This window comes from Rhinoraja longicauda, chromosome 16 (assembly GCF_053455715.1).
Source record: "Rhinoraja longicauda isolate Sanriku21f chromosome 16, sRhiLon1.1, whole genome shotgun sequence".
In the NCBI taxonomy this organism is placed as follows: domain Eukaryota; kingdom Metazoa; phylum Chordata; class Chondrichthyes; order Rajiformes; family Arhynchobatidae; genus Rhinoraja; species Rhinoraja longicauda.
In genome coordinates this window covers 19,654,240-19,675,161 of record NC_135968.1, presented here as the reverse complement: position 1 = coordinate 19,675,161, position 20,922 = coordinate 19,654,240, and the positions used below count along the sequence as shown (strand labels likewise).

The 20,922-nt window shown below is 43.0% G+C and overlaps 2 protein-coding genes across 3 annotated transcripts in view; one reads left to right on the top strand and one right to left on the bottom strand.

Moving 5' to 3' along the window:
- as3mt (arsenite methyltransferase) overlaps window positions 1-12,985 on the top strand; it is a 28,995-nt gene extending 16,010 nt beyond the window's left edge. Inside the window, exons 10-11 of the mRNA XM_078413370.1 lie at window positions 491-625; window positions 10,089-12,985. Coding sequence (XP_078269496.1) covers window positions 491-625; window positions 10,089-10,190 — 237 coding nt within the window. The 3' untranslated portion in view covers window positions 10,191-12,985. The remainder of the gene's footprint in view (window positions 1-490; window positions 626-10,088) is intronic.
- Window positions 12,986-14,761: 1,776 nt separating this feature from the next.
- Window positions 14,762-20,922, bottom strand: part of LOC144601324 (metal transporter CNNM2-like) — a 117,933-nt gene continuing 111,772 nt past the window's right edge. For both annotated transcript variants that reach the window (XM_078413367.1, XM_078413368.1), the window contains 2 exons: window positions 19,717-19,895; window positions 14,762-17,700 (listed from right to left, as the gene is read on the bottom strand). In XM_078413367.1, coding sequence (XP_078269493.1) covers window positions 17,494-17,700; window positions 19,717-19,895 — 386 coding nt within the window. In that variant the 3' untranslated portion in view covers window positions 14,762-17,493. The remainder of the gene's footprint in view (window positions 17,701-19,716; window positions 19,896-20,922) is intronic.

Genomic DNA, 20,922 nt, shown 5'->3' with positions numbered 1-20,922 from the left:
CCAGCATCTGCAGTTTCTGTCCTCTTTTGAAGAAGTTTGTTCCTCTTGATTGGATTCATTTAAAGAATCAAGAGTGTTCAGAGATACACCATGGAAACAGGCTCTTCGGCCCACTGAGTCCATGCCGACCACTGATCTCCCTTACACTGGTTTTCTGTTATCCCACTTTGGCACCCTAAAAAACCTGCACTTCTTTCGGATGTGGGAGGAAGCAGGAAACACCCAAAGAAAACCTACGCGGTCACAGGAAGAACATGCAACCTCCACGCATACATCACCTGCAGTCAGGACTGAACCTGGGTCTCTGCTGCTGTGAGGCAGCATTTGTACCGCTGCGCCACTGTGTTACCCAATTACCCTCGTAGCACTTTGGCTTCTTGCCCCGACCGGTATGTGTTCTCCGCAGCAACCTACCTTCTGTTGGTGATCTTCTCGGATCTCCCCACACTGAATTACAGTTTTTGAAATGACTTTTTATTCCATTGACCAGGAAGGAGAGACAGTAGTTGTGGATGAGGAAACGGCAGCGATTCTCGAGAGCTCGCGGTTTGCAGATGAATTCACTATTCAGTCGCTTGGCAAAGTGTCTCCCAGCTCTGGGGAATGCCCACCCAGGGAGCCGCAGGTAAAACTTTAGACTTTACTTTAGACTTTAGAGATACAGCGAGGAAGCAGGCCATTCGGCCCACTGGTTCCGCGCCGACCAGCAATCACCCCGTACACTAACACTGTCCTACACGCTAAGGACAATTTACAGAAGGCAATTAACCTACAAACTGTATGCCTTTGGAGCATGGGATGGAACTGGGAGAAAACCCACACGGTCACAGGGAGAACGTGGAAACTCCGTATAGACAGCACCCGTGATCAGGATCGAACCTGGATCCTCTACCATTGCCCCACTGCACACTTCAAAATCTCAAAATAAGTGGAAATTAAAAACAAGATGCTGGAGGAACTCAGCGGGTCGGGCAGCATCTGTGGAGGGATATGGACAGACAACATTTTGGAATGGACAGGTGATGTTTCAGTAAGAAAGAGGATCTTGACCTGAAACGTCATTTCACTCCACAGATGCCGCCCGACCTACTGAGTTCCTCCATCAGATTGTTTTTTGGGGAAGTTGGGGAAGAACCTGTGAAGTTGTGTGTCATTATTTTTTGATAAAGGACCTCCAGTACTACAAGACTGTCGTATGTTGAAAGGCTGGAGCAATTAGGCTTGTATACACTGGAATTTAGAAGGATGAGGGGGGATCTTATTGAAACATATAAGATAATTAGGGGATTGGACACATTAGAGGCAGGAAACATGTTCCCAATGTTGGGGGAGTCCAGAACAAGGGGCCACAGTTTAAGAATAAGGGGTAGGCCATTTAGAATGGAGATGAGGAAGAACTTTTTCAGTCAGAGAGTGGTGAAGGTGTGGAATTCTCTGCCTCAGAAGGCAGTGGAGACCAGTTCGTTGGATGCTTTCAAGAGAGAGCTGGATATAGCTCTTAAGGATGGCGGAGTGAGGGGGTATGGGGAGAAGGCAGGAACGGGGTACTGATTGAGAGTGATCAGCCATGATCGCATTGAATGGCAGTGCTGGCTCGAAGGGCTGAATGGCCTACTCCTGCACCTATTGTCTATTGTCTATAAGACTGTAGTCAGCTGCACATATTTACTGGTGTGACTGTGTTTTGATGCAGACTTTATAGTTTGCAGAGTGTGCTACACAAAGTGTAGACAAACACAGTTTACATCCAGGACTAAACATGATTATTCCAGAAAGTTGTGAGTAAATATAAATAAAAAATTCTATCTTGCACCGAGCTCTGTAATCTTTTAAACCCTTAAACAAGTCAAGGTCTCTGAACAGACTCAATCTGCTTATTTGGAGCAGAACTGCGGTGATAAGTGGCAAACTCTGAATGTTGCCCGGCTCTCTGTATGCTGTCTGCGCTCCATCACGTCATAAGATGGCAGTTCTTGGTGTTAGTGAGCAAATTGCAAAGTGCTGGAGGAACTCAGCGGGTCAGGCAGCATCTGTGGAGGGAAATGGACAGACGACATTTCAGATTGGGATTTGGTGTTAATGAATTAGTTAATTAAGGTGCAGAAAGGAACTGCAGATGCTGGTATACCCCAAAGATAGATACAAAGTTCTGCAGTAACTCAGCGGACCAGGCAGCAACTCTTGGAGAGAAAGAGTGGGTGATGTTTTATGTTGAGACCCTTCTTCTGGCACTTCAAGAAGTGTTCCAACCTGAAACATCACCCATCCTTTTTCTCCAGAGATGCTGCCTGATCCGCTGAGTTACTCCAGCACTTTGTGTCTATCTTTAGTTAGTTGAGGTGTTTAGTTTATTGTTCCGAGGTACAGTGAAAATCTTTTGTTGCGTGTTAACCAGTCAGTGTTAGGATAATACATGATTGCGATCGAGCCATCCACAGTGTACAGATACAGGATAAAGGGAATAACCTTTAGTACAAGATCATAGTTTAAGTAAGAAATGCTGCTGATGGAGTAGAGGTTTAAAAGAGTGGAGCGATTGTAATGCGTGATTGCAGATCCACCTCTGGGACCAGTACACAGAACATTGTCTGGCTTGGATGCCATCTTGGATCAGGTGTGGGAAGGTTAGGGGATAGATCTAAGGAGATCATTTGGGTCGGGGGCAGTATGGGGGTTTGTAACTTACAAACCCGCACACCTTTGGAGTGTGGGAGAAAACAAGAGCATCTGGAGAAAACCCACACAGTCACAGGGAGAACGTACAAACTCCATACAGACAGCACCCGTGGTCAGGATTGAACCCGGGTCTCTGGCACTGTAAGGCAGCAATGCTGGTGCTGTAAGGCAGCAAAGCTTCCACTGCGCCAGTGTGCTGCTACGCCACAGAAGCTTGATAACAAGGGGGAAGAAGCTATCTCTGAGGGTGATGGTACGTGCTTTCAAGATCCTGCACCTTCTGCCCGACGAAAGTGGGGAGAAGAGGGAGTGGCCAGGGTGGGAAAGGCTTTGAAGTGCTGACTATGTCTGAAGAAGTGTGGAGATCTTTGCTGCCCAGTGGATTGTGAATCTGTGCAGGGTTTGTGGCCTGGGTCTTCAAGGCTAGGTTAACATCTAGTTACTAACACTAATGTTTTGTTAACCAGTGTGGTTTTCTCTGTACACAACATACTGCAGATTGTTCTTCTCACGTTAGTGTTGAAGTTGGAATGAGAGACCCGGTGGTCACGGTGGCACAGAGGTGGAGTTGCTGCCTTACAACAAATGCAGCGCCGGACACCCGGGTTCGATCCTGACTACGGGCACCGTCTGTACGGAGTTTGTACGTTCTCCCCGTGACCTGCGTAGGTTTTCTCCGAGATCTTCGGTTTCCTCCCACACTCCAAAGACGTACAGATTTGTAGGTTAATTGGCTTGGTAAATGTAAAAAGTGTCCCTAGTGGGTGTAGGATAGTGTTAATGTGTGGGGATCGATGGTTGGCGCAGACCCGGTGGGCCGAAGGGCCTGTTTCTGCACTGCATCTCTAAAGTAAACTAAACTAAACCATTTGTTCAATATTTTGTAGGGCATCGGTACAATTGAGCAAGATCACGCAAAGTTAGAATACAATGTACTCGATGATGTTGAGTCTTGTTGAAGAAAACAAGTGCAGACGACTGATAAATTCATTTGTCGGAAAGCTCTTTAGAACAACATGTTCCCATTCACATTCTGGGAATGAGAGAACTTAGTTACAAGGGTACTCCGGAGAAGCCAAGACTCAGGAGTGTTTAGTAGAAACAAGGAGCTGCAGATGCAGGTTTAACAAAAAAAGACACAAGGTGCTGGTGTAACTCAGCGGGTCAGGCAGCATCTCTGGAGATAATGGATAGGTGTTTTTTCGTGTCGGGAGCCTTCTTCAGACTGATTATTTAATTGTCATAGAATGTAGAACAGTGCAGCACAGGAACGGGCCCTTCGACCCTCCTAGTCTGTGCTGAACATGTTGCCAAGACCAGCTCGTATCTGCCGACACATAATCCATATCCCTCCATTCCCTGCATATCCATGTGTCTGTCCAAAAGTCTCATGAACAATTTGCAGTGATCTGATGCAATGGAACAACATTTTGGCTTCTTGAGAGAGTGGTGAGCCAATCTTGTGGTTAAGATGGAGCCATTTATTGGCGAGATTGGGCAAGAAGGACAAGTAAAAATAGCATTTTATGGAATATGGAGCATGGAATGCAGATAGTAGAGCCACCTCCTCACACTGCCAGAGACCCAGGTTCCATGCTCACCTCAACTGATGTCCGTGTGGAGTTTGCACATTCTCCCTTTGACTGCGTGGGTTTCCTCCGGCTGTCCTGGTTTCCTCCCACGTCCCAAAGACATGCGGGTTTGTAGGTTAATAAGCGAGTTTGTTACCTCGACCGCGCATGCGCAGGTCATAGGTCACTTGTGCTAAACATTCTCGCCGGCTGAGCTGCTGGGTGTATACAGACCTGCGTTTCATTCGTATTTTCCAGTTTTGCTTCTTCGAGGTAAGAAAATACTGCTTTCTAAACTATTAATTAGGTGTATTTATAGTTAATTTGCAAAAAATACAATGATTTTGTATGTTTTATTGCTTTATTCTTCGGTGAGTGAGCGAGATCGTGAGAATATTCTTTTGCATTGTAACGTCCTGGAGCTGCTCCTCAAGTGGGAATATGTTGCACCTCCCAAACCATGAGTTATTCTTGGTTTTCTCAATCGTTCTTGGATTGTCGGCGATGCAAAAGAAAAACAAACATTTAAGTGAATGAATTGCTGCTTTGTGCGGGCGGTGGCTCCAGTCCCGAATGTCAATGGATGACCACTGTAAACTTGAAGCTGCTGTCCATGCAGCGATTAGGCAGCTCCAGAGGTCAGCATCCAGCGGAGCGGTTTGTCTGATCAAACCCTCCCTATAATATCGCTCAGAAACACATCACTCCGGTAGACACAAAATGCTGGAGTAACTTACCGGGACAGGCAGCGTCTCTGGAGAGAAGGAATGGCTGACGTTTCAGGTTGAGACACGACGGCTCCGGTACAAGTTTCAATGCAAAAGAAAAACGTCACTATCTCGCTCACTCACCGAAGCATAAAGCAGTAAAACGTTTTTACAAATTAACTAATTTTTTACAAATTAACCATAAATGCACCTAATTAATAGTTTTGAAAGCAAGTTTCTTGCCTCGAAGAAGCAAAACTGGAAAATACGGATGAAACGCAGGTCTGTATACACCCAGCAGCTCAGCTGGCGAGAATGTTTAGCACAAGTGACCTTTGACCTGCGCATGCGCGGTCGAGGTACCAAACTCGCTTATTGGCCTCTATAGATTGCCCCTGGTGTGAAAAGAGTGGACGAGTAAGGGAAATAAAATAGAACCAGTAGGAACGGGTAATCGATAGTCGGCGTGGACTCGGTGGGCCGAAGGTCCTGTTTCCATGCTGTATCACTAAACTAAGCAGTGCTGGTCAGGAACAGGCACTTCGGCCCACAATGTCTGCACCTATCATGAAGCCAAGTTAAACTAATCTCTGTCTGCTTGCACGTGCTCCATTTCACTGCAAATCCATGTGTCCATGGAATTTCTTGTGACATTCCAAACACTTTCACTGGTGCAAGCTGACTTTTATTAGGATTTCTAAAAGTTTTAAAAAATAAATTTAACTTTTCAAACTGATGTGTTAGGGTTGAACCCAGGCCCTGTAGATTAATTCCTCTCACCCTCGGGCGTCCAGCCCTAACAGTGTATTAGACTTGAGACTTTAGAGATAAAGCGCGGAAACAGGCCCTTCGGCCCACCGAGTCCGTGCCGACCAACCCTGTACCCTAGCACTATGCTACGCACACTAGGGACAATTTACAATTTTTACCAAAGCCAAGTAACCTACAAACCTGCATCTCTTTGCAATGTGGGAGAAAACCGGAGTACCCGGGGGTCATAGGGAAAAGGTACAAACTCCGTACAGACAGCACCCATAGTCAGAATCAAAACCTGGTCTCTGGCGCTGTGAGGCAGCAACTCTACCGCTGCGCCATGTGCCGTCCTCAGGAAATTAAGAGCCAAACCACAAGGGCGATGAAGAAGCAATTTTTGCAGCAAGAACAGCTGCTTATTCAAACTTGACCCTTCACTGCAAATGGTTGGGAAATATTGTTAAGGGAACACTAAATGGCTAACGGTTTTGAAGTGAGTGTGGTTCAGCTTCACGAAGCAGTCTACACGGCGAACATTGTGTTCTGATGAATCAGGAACCTTGTGCTTATCACCCATTCCCCGCTCTGAAAAGACCACCCAGAGCTCTGCTGGTGACGGTGCCAGCTCACTATCAGGTCTCTGTTACGTGGCCTTGTGTGTGATATGTGACAAGAATTCTCTGCCTTCAGAGCCTTGAATTTCCCACTGAATATTTAATAGGCTTAAATGCAACATTTTAATGAAGGATGATTGTACTTTAATCTTCTCATCAAGTTCTCACATGCAGAGATTTAGGTTTATTATTATTGTCATGTGTACCGGGGTACAGTGAAAAGCTTTGTTTTGCATGCTATTCAATCAGATCAGACAATACTATGCATAAATATAATCAAATACAATAGGTAGAGCAAAGGGGAAGGCAAACGCAATGCCATTTATTTCAAGACGGCTTGAATACAAAAACTGATGTAATGCTGAGGCTCTATAAGACAATAGACAATAGGTGCAGGAGGAGGCCATTCGGCCCTTCGAGCAAGCACCGCCATTCAATGTGATCATGGCTGATCATTCTCAATCAGTACCCCGTTCCTGCCTTCTCCCCATACCCCCTGACTCCGCTATCCTTAAGAGCTCTATCCAGCCCTCTCTTGAATGCATTCAGAGAATTGGCCTCCACTGCCTTCTGAGGCAGAGAATTCCAGATTCACAACTCTCTGACTGAAAAAGTTTTACCTCATCTCAGTTCTAAATGGCCTACCCCTTATTCTTAATCTGTGGCCCCTTGTTCTGGACTCCCCCAACATTGGGGGAACATGTTTCCTGCCTCTAACGTGTCCAACCCCTTAATAATCTTATACGTTTCGATAAGATCTCCTCTCATCCTTCTAAGGTGCTGGTCAGGCTGCATTTGGAGTATTGTGAGCAATTTTGGACACCTTATCTGAGGAAGGATGTGTTGGCTCTGGAGAGGGTCCAGAGGAGTTTTACAAGAGTGATCCCAGGAATGAGTGGGTTAACATATGATGAGCATTTGACGGCACTGGGCCTGTACTCGCTGGAGTCCAGAAGGATGAGGGGGGACCTAATTGGAACTTACTAAACAGTGAAAGGCTTGGATGGAGTGGATGCAGAGAGGATGTTTCCACTAGGGCCAGAGGTCATAGCCTCAGAATTAGAGGACATTCTTTTAGGAAGGAGATGAGGAATTTCTTTAGTCAGAGGGTGGAAATCTTTGCCACAGGCGACTGTGAAGCCAAGTCATTGGATATTTTTAAGATAGAGGTAGATAGATTCTTGATTAGTACAGATGTCAGGGCTGTGGGGAGAAGGCAGGAGAATGGGGGTAGGAGGGAGTGATAAATCAGCCATGATTGAATAGCGGATTAGACTTGATGGGCTGACTAGCTTAATTCAGCTTCTAACACTTATGAGATACAGTGTGCATAATATAGTTGCATTGTAGCACATTAGTTCCATAGACAACGTCCAATGTTCGCAATGGGGTAAATTTGTAAGGACCATTGGGGCCAGATGTCCTCAGTCTCGTCGGGAGGTTGAGGATTGGGTGTATCTTCTGTTGCATCAGTGTTGTTGGTCCGCAACAGATCATTGTTAACACCAAGGAACTTTAAGCTCTCAATCATTTCCAGTTCAGCATCTCTAATGATGATTGGGGCATGTACTGAAGTCAATAACTAGCTCCTTTGTCTTGTTGACATTGAGGGAGAGATTGTTGTCCTGACACCATGTCACTGAGTTCTCAATTTCCTTCCTGTACTCCGTCTCGTCATTATTCATGATCCAGCCCCCCAACTGCAAACTTGCGGAGGGGAGCTAGAGCTAAATTTGGCCGTACAGTCTTGTGTATACAATAGTTACAATGGTACTTTATTTGTTACATGTACCGAGCGAGGTACAGCAAAATTCATTTTGGTACACAGTTCAGTACAAGTATCACACTATACATAAGCACTTAGAGATATCTTAGGCATCCCAGTTATGGTACAAGTGTAAAGCAGTGGTACACTGAGATAGTATGCAGTTTTGACACCATTTTTAAGTCCCACCGTGTAAGTGCAGGGATCTTGAGGCCTGTTAGGGAATATTGTAGGGGACTGCGAACACACCTTTAAGAGACACTGATATTAAGAATTATGATGGAGGGGGAGGTGTCACTTATCCTCACCGATTGTGGTCTGTGGGTCAGAAAGTCGAGGACCCAGTTGCAGGGTGGGGGGGGGGCACGGAGGGGTGCTGATTCCTGTGTCCAGGACTCCATAGCCACAGTGGTATCAACTCTTATGTGTTCCAGTCTGGAATGCTGGAGGTTGTGGGGAGGCCTGATAGAAAGACATAAAATGATGGGAGGTATGTATCGGGTAGCCCCCCAGGACACAGAGTTTCAGTTTAGTTTATTGTCACGTGTATCGAGGTACAGTGAAAAGATTTTGTTGTGTGCTAACCAGTCAGCGGAAAGACAATACATGATTACAATCGAGCCGTTCACAGTTTACAGATGCATGATAAAGGGAATAATGTTCAGCCCAAGATAAAGCCAGTGAAGTCCAATCAAAGGAAGTCTGAGGGTCTCTAATGAGATTATAAAGTAGTTCAGAACCGCTCTCTAGTTGTGGTAGGATGGTTGAGTCGAATGATCACAGCTGGGCAGAAACTTCCTGAATCTGAAGGTGTGCGCTTTCACACTTCTATACCCTTTGCCTGATGGGAGAGGGGAGAAGAGGAAGTGGTCAGGGTGCAACTCGACCTTGATTATGTTGGAGGCCTTGCTGAGGCAGCGTGAGGTATAAATGGAGTCAATGGAAGGGAGGTTGGTTTGTGTAATGGTTTGGGCTGCGTCCACAATTCTCTGCGGTTGGGTGAGGAGAGGGACGTCGGTTGGTGGGACGAGCCGGTCGAGGGCAACGGAGGAGGTCCTGCAGCAGCCATCGGCTTACCTGGGCCTACCTCGATCGGGGACGCTCCAGTACATGCACCGTGTAAACCGGACTTTGGACTTTCTCTTTTGTAAATGGTGCCAAAATATGGTGATGGATGCAAGAATTTCACTGTGCAATGCATTCGTGACTAAAGAACCATTGGTAAATAGAACCTAGCTCTACATTGGGTCAGGTCCGCATAGCTTTCTGTTGGTGACGGTTTGTTGGGAAGAGGCGCCACCTTGTGGAGGTATTAATTGTTCTTACAATTAGTCACAGTCATACAACAAAGAAACAGACCCTTCAGCCCACCTCGTCCATGCCTACCAAGACCCCCCCCCCCCCATAGACGCTAGTCCAATTTGCCCATATTTGGCCCATTTCTCTCTACAGTTTTCCTATCCATATACCTATTTAAATGTCTTTTAAAAGGGCGGAATGGTGACACAGCGGTAGACTCGCTGTCTTACAGCGTCAGAGACACGTGTTTGATTCTGACTACAGGTGCTCTTTGTTCGGAGTTTGTACGTTCTCTCCGTGACCGCTTGGGTGTTATCTGGGTGCTCCGGTTTCCTCCCACATTCCAAAGTCGTGCAGGTTTGTAGGTTAATTGGCTTTGGTTAAATTGTCCCTAGTGTGTATTGTGCTAGTGTAAGGAGTAATTTCTGGTTGGCGTGGACTTGGTGGGCCAAAGGTTCTAATCAGATTCTTGATTAGTACGGGTGTCGGGGGTTATGGGGAGAAGGCAGAAGAATGGGGTTGAGAGGGAAAGCTAAATCAGTCACGATTGAATGGCGAAGTAGACTTGATCGGCTGAATGGCCAAATGCTATTCCCTATGACTTATGAATTTATAAGGGCTTGTTTCTGCACTGTATTCCTGAACCAAACTAAAATGTTTTTGATGTACCTGCCTCAACTATCTCCTCTTGATTTTTTTCTAGAGTGCAGCTACTGACCCGTTCTGGTTGTCTGAGCGTGTTGCAGAGGGAGGGACCTCATCCTGCGGTGCAGCGTGTTCTGTCCAGAGCAAAGGCTGCTGCTGAATCGTTTCCATCTGTTGAAGAAGAGATCTGCTCACCAGTATCACCAGATCACCAGATCTGCTAACCAGTAAACTTAAATAGACCACAGAGCAGCACAGCACGGGAACGGGCCCATTGACCCACAGTGTTTGTGCCAAACATGAAGCCAAGACCATCGCTAATCTACCTGCACATGATCTGTATTCCTCCATTCCCTGCATATCCATGTTTTTTGGATGCCTGGGATGCACTCTCAGGGTTGATGGTGGAGGCAGATACAATAGTCTGTGAGTATTGTAGACAATAGACAATAGGTGCAGGAGTAGGCCATTCAGCCCTTCGAGCCAGCACCGCCATTCAATGCGATCATGGCTGATCACTCTCAATCAGTACCCCATTCCTGCCTTCTCCCCATACCCCCTCACTCCGCTATCCTTAAGTCATGGACTATTGTACTATATTATTGTATTCTATTATTGTAGTCATGGATTATAGACTATAGACTGTAGTCATGGACTACAGACTATAGTCCATGACTACAATACTCACAGACTATTGTATGACCAAGTGAGTTAAATGTCCCTATTGTATCTGTCTCCACCATTATCGCTGGCAGCGTATTCCAGGCACCCACCATCCCTGCACATCTCGTTTAAACTTTTCCCCTCTCACCTTAAAGCTTTGCCCGCAAATATTTGCTATTTCCATCCTGGGATAAAGGCTCTGAATATAATGTAAAAGTTCCAAATAAAACATTTTGATGTCAGGTGGGAAGATTGAGGTTTTCTCTGCGGTTGGTCAGTGTTGAATGTTCCCCTCTCCAGATCACCTTCCTTCTTCCACATGCCTCTTGTCCAGTAATCCCCCTCCACATTTGCGGCAGCGGATCGCCTGCAGTCTGTCTTTCTTCTTTCTTTGTCTATCGTTAGCGTTAGATGTATGTAATAGTCTATTTTTAGCTGTGTATTATGTGGGGAGGTGGGGGAAACTTTTAAAAATCTCTTTCTTCAACGGAGATGCAACCTTTTTCCGTGTCGTATCTCCGTTCGCACTACGGCCTAACATCGAGGAGTTGGTGGCCTCCAGCTGGGATCGACCTTGAGGGCTCCGGTTGCAGAGCCTGTGGACTTACTATCTCTGAGCTGGCTGACTTTCGGAGGCTGTGGTGACGCTGTGATCACGGCTGCAACTCTACCTTTGGAGGCTTCGGCCGCGGGCTCTGCAGTCTGTAACATCGGGAGCTCGCGGGTCCCTGGTTGGCAACCGCCTTTTCGGGAGCTCCAGCCGTAGCAGCTTCGACCGCCCCGAATTGCAAGGCTTGAATCGGTCCGTTTGCAGGACCTTTCATCGCCCGGCGGGGGCTTCAAAACATCGTGAGCATTGATCCCCCTTGACGCAGCAGTTTGGCTGCCTGACTGCAGGAGATGAAGCAAGGAAGAGATAAGACTTTTTTTACCTTCCATCATAGTGAGGAGGTGCCTGGAGGAGAGTCACTGTGATGGATGTTTATGTTAAATTTAGGTACTTGTGTGTTTTGTTTGCTTTTTATTGTTATGACTATGGCAATGACATCACGTTCAAATTTATTTTTGAATGACAAATAAATGCATCAATCAATCAATACCAAGCGTATCACGTCCTGCTGCCAATCCTGCTAAACTGATAGGCCCCTGTTTAATTTTAAATGATTCTGCTTGAGCAACTTCTAGGAGTTTCTGTGTTGAGTGCACCTGTCACAAGTTCACACCTTGCCACAATTCAATACCTCCAGCAAAGGAACTTAGTCATACAGCGTGGAAACAGGCCCTTCGACTCAACCTACCCATCTACACTAGTCCCACCTGCCTGCGTTTGGCCCATATCCCATTAAACCTATCCTATCTAAGTACCTGTCTAAATGCAGCTTGTTCCATCTACCCATCACCCCTTTGTGTAAAAAGGATTTACCCCTCAGGTTCCTATTAAATTGTTCCTCCCTCACCTTAAGCCTATGTCCTCTGGTTCTCGATTCCCCTATCCTGGGCATGAGACTGTGCGTTTACCTGATCTATTCGTCTCATGACTTTGTACACCTCTAAGATCACCTCTATAACTTCTCAGGAGCAATGTTTTTGGGAGGTCAGAGCCATTGAGCTACAGTGCATGAAAACAAGCCCCTTGGCCCAACGAGTCCATGCTGACCAACTTACCATCCAATGCTAGTCCCATATCCCTTTAAGCCCTTTCTAAAATATCCACCTAAATGTCTTCTGAAAGGGATCTTGCTTTTTTAACTAGTTGAACATTGGGGTTTGTTGAGGGAGCCTTTTTGTGTGAGAATGGGGTCCATCCTGAGAGCAGTTGTCACCACTGTGACACCTCTGTTCTACTCCAGGACACGGGATTAGTCAAAGTCTGAGCCTTCAAACAGTAGGCTGTGGTTGATAGATTGTGGGATAAAAGATGGAGTGTCTGGAGGAAAACTTGAATCTGCAAGGCATAGAAGGCTGCTGGTAAATGGGATTAGTAAAATTGGGTACATGATGGTTGGTATTGGATGTGGTGGGCTGAAAGGCCTGTTTCCATGCTGTCTGACTCGCTCTATGGAATTGGGTGGGTGGGAGAGGGCATATGGAAATAGTAAAAGATTAACAATAGGATTGAATGGAAAATCAGGATAAAGAGGCCATGTGGCCAACTAATACTTTTTCTCTTTTCTGTTGTGATTGATGTAGAGATTTACTGCCAAAATCCTTGATGGGAAAGTTTTTTTCCTGTGCAGTAAACATCATTGAATAAATGACAATGTCTGTGCCTCTGTGGTAAATCAAATCACACATTGTTCCTTTCTTCTGTTGTCTGTAGCCAGGTTTTATTGGAGTTAGATTAGGTGAGCTTCGGTTTATTATTGTCTAAGCTTTGCTAAGTTTATTGTCATGTGTAACTGAGGTACATGCTATCCAATCAAATCAATAAATTAAATACTATATATAAATTCAAGTCAAACTCAAGTACAATAGGTAGAGCAAAGGGGAAGATGCAGAGTTCAGAATATAGTACTCAATATTGTAGAGACAAACTCAATGTCTGCAATGGAGTAGAAATGAATCGGACAGTACCCTACCGAGCCTGTGGAATGTCCGTTCAGCAGCCTGATTGCACAAGGGAAGAAGCTGTTCTGTATGGGGATGTGCGCTTTCAAACTTCTATATCTTCTGTGTGACAGAGTGATCCGATTTAGTACAGTGGTGCTTGTGGTCACCCAAAGCTTGAGAATAGGAATTCAGTGCCAGAGCAACCGGTTAAAATATAATCGATTAATAATTCAGTTTACCTTTTCTTTCCTGCCTGATATTTTTTCAATTTTCTCTCTGCCTACTCTGTCCTCCCCTCCCAACCTGGTTCTTAGCTTTCGTTCAGTGTTTCTTAAGTCAGTAGGCTATGGGTTGAAGCATTTTATTTTGTTCATTCCCAGATTGTGGTTGTTGCTGGTAAAGCCAAATGTTAGTCCATTCCTGATCACCTTTAATAAGAGGTGATGAGCTGCCACCTTGGAACATAGAACAGCACAGGAACAGGCCCTTTGGGCCAGAATGTCTGTGCTGAACATTATGCCAAGTTAAACTGATCTCATATCCCTTGAACTTCCATGTTCCTAACACTATCATATCTGCCTCCACCACCTCCCCTGTCAATGCGTTCCAGGCCCCCACCACTCTCTGTGTAAAAACTAACTCCACACATCTCCATTAAACATTTCCCCTCCCACCTTATTGCTATGCCATATATTGTAGGATATTTCCATCCTGGGAAAAAAAGCTCTGACTGTCTATCCTATGCCTCTCATAAACCTTAAACCATTGCAATCTGTCTTGTGGAGGGGCCTCTACTGTGCTGGTGGGGTGTTCCAGGATTTAGATCTGGTGATAATGAAGGAACAGCAGTGTACTCCCAAGTTAGGACTATGTGTGTCTTACAACAGGAGGCAATCAAAGACATCTTGCTTTTCCACATTGGTACAACCCATGTTCAGGGCTCGCCTCATCTGCATTCTTCTCAGAATCCATGTCTCTAGGGTGGGAATCTATTTTGTGCTCAGTCTTGCTTGATATTTGGACTTTCCTAAATCTCATTTTCACCAGTGCTTTAGTTTCCACTTGGGGTAGTTTGGAATGGTGACCAGCATTTCAAGGATGGTCACACCAAGCTTCAGCAGTTATGTTCGCCCCATTACATGAAAGATGTAATTTTCCCTGGTTAGACTCAATGTGCAGAGTGGGATATTTGCTATTATGACCCAGCACTTTGAAATGCATTGTACAGAATAGTTAGTGTAGGGTGATTACACCAAGTAAGACAGGGTGCTATAGCTATTCAGCAATATTCATTACACCGTCCAATTCTACAATGGATATTTTTAAGGTGGAGGTTGACAAATGTTTGATTAGTAAGGGTGTCAGGGGTTATGGGGAAAAGGCAGGAGAATGGGGTCGAGAAGGAAAGATAGGTTAGCCACAATTGAATGGCAGACTAGACTTGATGGACCAAATGGCCTAATTCTGCTTCTATAACTTATGAATTTACAACAACAGAGGAGGTGTATTCAAGGGAACATTTATTACACAGTGCAATTCCACACTGGTTATTGCATTCACATACTGCTAAAATATTTATTACAGAGTCCATCTCCTTAGCAATTTGTATCACAGTCCAATACAAATGTTACAGGAAGATTTTCTTCTTTCAGATATATTAGAAAACAACAGTGCAGGTACATCGTTCCTTGAAAGTGGCATCACAGGTAGATAGATTGGCCTTCATATTGAGTATAGAAGTTGGGAGGCCATGTTACAGTCGTACAAGACATTGGTGAGGCCACATTTTGAATATTGTTTTGAACACCGTTTTATAGGAAAGATGTTAAGCTGGAAAGGGTGCAGATTTCCAAGGCTATTGCCAGGACTTGAGAGGCTGAGCTATAGCGAGAGGTTGAGCAGGCTAGAACTTTATTCCTTGGAGTGCAGGAGGATGAGGGGGTCATCTTATAGAGGTATATAAGATAGAGAGGAATAGATTGGGTAAATGCAAAGTCTTTTACCCAGAGTAGGGAAATCAAAAACTAGAGGACATAGGTTGAAGGTGAGGGGACTTTTGTTACACAAACATTTGAAGATTGTTATGAACAGTGCTCCAGCCAGGGAGGGGAAACCTCAGCACTGCAGAGTGATATACACCAGATTCTTTCTGAATGTAAATATGGTGATGTCCACTTTCCTGGAGGAAGGCCAGACAATTTGGGCCTTTCTGGTTCCGATTTCCCTTGTCACGTAGAGCATTGCTTCCTCAAGTCTGCTGTTGAATGAAAGGTTAACTTCTGAGTAAAAGCTGTTCTCTGGGAATTTACCACAATTAACTATCCCTCACAGGTCCAAAGGGAGCACTTTAGCCTTTAATGCCCAAGGATCCAGTATCACGCACTGAAAGGAAGGTCGAGCAAGAATATCTCGTGACCATTTCAGACCCCCTTGCATTTCTATTTGTTTTAATAGAATATAGGTTTCACTACAGGCACCAGGTCCCCCTCAGATCTTATCAGGAGTTGAAAGATCTTTCCAATTCTCATGGTACCTCCACTATGTTTGCAGGGTAAGGCACCATGTCCTATAACCTGTGTAAATGCCACTAAACTATTACATATGGTGCGGGCCTGTTCAGCTGTAAAAAATATTTAGATATTTCAGCACAGCGATTTTAAGTGCATGCCTGTCATATTTTGCCCAAGTTAGGTCAATTTACCAATCACATCAGCCCAACGACATCGCTTACTGCTGTTCTTAGAGAAAGTCCTTGAATAATAAATCTAAATTTGAAGAGTCCACTGTTCTCCATGGATATATGGATGAAGTGCAATATTCCCTTGCTTAGTTGCTGTCCTAGATGCAAAACTGGTGGTCACAAGCATGCCCTGATAATAAATCAGTGCCCATTTAATTATGAATCATTTCTTTATTAAACTTATTCACTTTCGAAGTATAAAATGAGAAGCTCCATTAACCAAGTCCAGGCCATTTTTCCATTTCCATAATTTGCTCCATTAATGATTACACCAGGTAGTATCTGGTCAAAGGAAACCACAACAGAAAGAGTGAAGAGGCACTCGATTCGAAAGAACAAAACCGAAATGCAAACCGAAGTGAGAAATAACACAGGACAAAGTGGAATGAAAAGCCATTTAGAATAAAACCATTTTAACCAAATGGAATGATAGAATCAGAAAACAAAACACAAAATGAAATCACAAAATATACAAATAAATCATATACAAAATAAATAGTCTGTAAATCTACAAAGTCTTTACCATTGTTAATTATAAATGTCATTTAACTGACAATCTTATGAAACTTACACTTCATCCATAGTTTTTTTGTGCTTAATATATACATAGTTATGAATACTGTAGTCAGAATACTTCACCTCAGTCAGTTTTGTACAATATAATACAAACTGCAATTTACTTGCAATGTTGATTGATTAAACAATATGTAGTGATAGTCAGTCTGCCATAAGAACACTTACAATTACAGCTGTGTTTCTCAATTTGAAAAACCCTTTTATACATTCGTCCATTGGTGGATTTGGCATATTTACCTGCTATGTAGACATTGCTATATCTTCCAAAGGAGTTCTAGAGTTCATATATATTGGAGTGTTATTCACAGTTTGCATACATGTGTTGAAATCAATTAAGTCAATGACGTTTTGTGCAAATGTGGAATCAAGTTTCCATATTCAAGTTATAATTTAAATGCCCAGCAACCCCAACTCTTTTGGGATAAAATATGCAAGAACACCCCATCTAATGCAATGGGTGTTGAAAACGTCAAATACCTACTAAATTAAGCTGGAGAAATAGACGCATTTTCAAAATTTCGAACATCCGCCTGCAATGACGATCGTAAATCACACACCATAATTTAAAACAAATTTTTACAGTCTCACAGTTAATCTCAATAGGTCGTCATTAAAAAAATACACATTTCTCAGCCAGAATGTGGCCCGCACGCTACTTTTCCAACATTTTACCATTCTCCTCCTGTGCAAGGAAAACAAATGAAAACACAGAAATAAAGAAGGATAACAAGCCACCAGTGTGCAGAGGATGTGTCTGAATCTTGGCAGTTGTTTAGTGTTCAATTCAACCACCTCTGTCATTCTTTGTACACCTTCTTGTGCCGAGGCACAGCTCTTTGGTCTCATGACAGTGGACATGTGTGCTTGCATGTGCCTGCATACACAATACAGCAGTTCTCGGAAAAATAAGCGAGTGAGCAGCTCTGCTGCTGTTCTAGATTTTGCCTTCACTGTGCATGCTATGATTCGACTTGTGAGTCACACAGTTCTGTTCATTTAGTAGATTTGCCGTTTCATCCGGTAAGTGATCATGCATCTCATTTAAAGTCAATTCAATTTTAGTGTTTTCACTGTCTGATGACTGTGGCGTTATATCCATTATGGATGCCATCAGGGCATTCTGATAATGCTGTCTTGTAATCTATAAAGTGGAAAGAAAATGTGAAATGAATCTGAAGATGTCTTAAAATACATGCAATCTATTGAAATTTTGAAAGGATGCGACTTTTCTTCATTTAAGAATATTAAAACCAATTCACTTCCATCAAAATTATAATTCTCATCCATCAAGAGTTGTTTGAAAACTAGATGCCCTTGAGGTTAAAAGTATGAGCCAGAAGCATTAGGAAAATTTAATTGTACATTTAAATAGCACATGAGACAATTATAAAGCCGCTCAGAATTAAAGAATGTATTACTTTATTGAGCATTTTCCTAGCCTCAGGGAAATGTTATAAGTTTTGGCTTGCTATTTTAAAAAGCCTTTTGTTCCTGAAAGAGCATTTTCAGCTTTGATCAAAATTACAAAAGAACGGGCCCCAACACTTCACAAGGCTGAGTTTAGCAATTGAAAGTTTAACCTTTTAATCTTCGATTTGAATTTGAAAAATTGCTTAAATCATCAAACTAATAGCTGTGTAAAATAGCTGATAAAATGAACCAGCCATTTCGTTCCCAAAATGTCTGAGGACCACTCTATTTTTAAAAACATTTGCAGCAGAGTTTATTGTTTGAGAAACACCAGTACTGCTTTTTCCTGCTCAAAGGTTGCAGAATAAATAATGAGTGCATGTTGTGCCTCATTCAGACTAAATTATACACATACAATTTACTGACGACACTGCGAACAAAGTGCATTTTGACTGAATGGGCAAGGTCAGGAATGAAGTCCAAAGTTCTTGCCAGGAGAACTGGCCTCCAAGCTTATCAACTTCCAATTCCCCATCCCCCAGAGAATCCAGTACAAAATCCTCATGACCTACAAAGCCCTCCATAACCTGGCCCCATCCTACCTGACTGACCTCCTCCACAGACACACTCCCACCTGCACCCTCCGCTCTGCTGCTGCCAATCTCCTATCCCCCCATCCGGACCAAACTCAGATCCTGGGGGGACAGGGCTTTCTCCATCGCTGCTCCCACCCTATGGAACTCACTACCCCAAACCGTCAGAGACTCCTCCTCACTCACCACATTCAAAACATCACTGAAGTCTCACCTGTTCAGTACTGCCTTCAACCACTGAAGGTCACCTCACCTTCTGTCTCCTTTCTCTGTTCGTTTACTTATTTATCTATTTATTCACTTCTCTATGTTCTATAAATCCCTGTAAAGTGTCTTTGAGTGTTTGAAAAGCGCTATATAAATGTAATGCATTATTATTATTATTATTATTATTATTATTAATTCTCTGGTATAGTTTGTTCCTGGTGTAATGATGGTCAATCTTCCCCTGAAATGATCTGTGTAAAACCCAAGTTTAATGAACAGGTTTGATTTTCATCAAAACTTTAAAAAGTAACGCAGACATGATAATGGGATTAGCATCTGTGAAGGGCAGAAAACATTTATCTGACAATGCCTGAAATAAAAAGCGCCATAGTTTAAATTAATTGCTGAGTTTGTGGAACGGTTTTTCTCCCTTCTGTTTAAATGCATTTTGAATGCAAAAGTAGAGATTATTTTGTAGACTTTGCTATATTCTCCCATGTTTATGCTCCAGTAGAAACAAATCTTTCAATGTGTTGAGTATTTTTAGTATTTCTAAAATTGTGCTTTTATCACCTAACAATTTTAAAACCTCAACCTTTGGGAGCATTTTTTTTATGCAATCAGATTTTGTAAGCCCATCAGACAATTAATTCAATGAAGAGCTTTGTGGATTGAATAGTTTTAGTCTCAAAAAAGAACATGTTGGGTCTGATCACCGATAGGCAACATCATGCATGTGAAACAGTGAAACAGAAAATAAGTGAAGCTACATTCAAATGGAGTGCCAACTTTATTAGATGGACACTATTAAACTGTGCGACTAGGTTGAGGAAACCAAACCATTTCTGCAAAAACAGAACTAGAACTACAAGAAGCAAGATCACTTTTTGCCTTTGTTGTGCTTTTTTCATAAAACATCTAGAAAGCATAACAATATCTAGCCTTACCTTTACAAACTGTAAGTCAGTTAGAGCACGCACAGAGTAGTCTGGAACATACATTTGAAGCAATGAATTTAGTTGACTGTTGTTACTCCCCATCTGTGATGCTATTGAATCAATTCGATCACCCCGGTTCAATGAGTCGGAATGGTTTAAACCACATGTTCGAGGTGGAGACCGATTATCTAAGCAAAGAAGAAAGATGTTTGAGTAATGGCTATGACAGCCACTAATTTCCACATGTATGGTTGTTCAGCTGAAGTCTCTCAGCCTTTATAGTTTCCCCAGGACAAGCCACACAATTTAATGGTGAACGTACATTTTGAATTTCAAAATAAAACTATCAAAATCTAGATAAGAGACTGAGAACAAGACATACGAGAAGGAGCTCATGATTCACAATTGACTACTTTAACAAGATAGCTTTTTCCAAAAAAAATTAAAGCCCAGCACTATTAAAGGACTAAGTAGTATGGTACAAAACCAGTAGATATCAAACCCCTTTAATTTTGCAACTCCAGATAAAAATTTAGTACTGTACATTTTCTAATGAGTAAACAATGCACCAAACTGAAGGTCACCTCACCGTCTTGCAGCAGGAATTCCAAAAATCTCAAGAATGTAATCATAACAAGTCTGGGACTTGATAAATTTACAAAGATCCATGGTCACGAGTATGAGGTAATGTGAAAAATATCATGCAAACCATAACTTTTGGGTCTCATTATGTAGGCACAATATCCTGCAATATTGGGAGACTAAGTACATCACCCAAAGAATTAAAAATCTTTCCCTGTTCTTAATAGTTTGATCCAGTTAAGGAAGCAGTTGTGACTTAAGCATTCAATGATGCCATCTGCAAATTCAGAAACAAGACAACAATAAACTACAATAGTTTTGAAAACCATTTTAATACCTGGTTATCATCTGAATTTATAATCCCACAATGAACTGTACTGAACAATTCTGCAGCCCATTTTGTCTAAACTGAGTGACACAATTACCCCAAAACATTTCCAGAAGTATTTTTTTTCTTTTATATAAAATGGAGGTCAACCTCCAACAACAGTGAGTAGGTGTATAAGACTTTCAGAAGAAAGGACATTATCAACTGCTGGATAAAATCAAATCTATTCAAGATATGTTATAAACATATTCATTGGACTTTACATATATCTATTACAAAAATGTACACCCATTCGCAAAAATGCA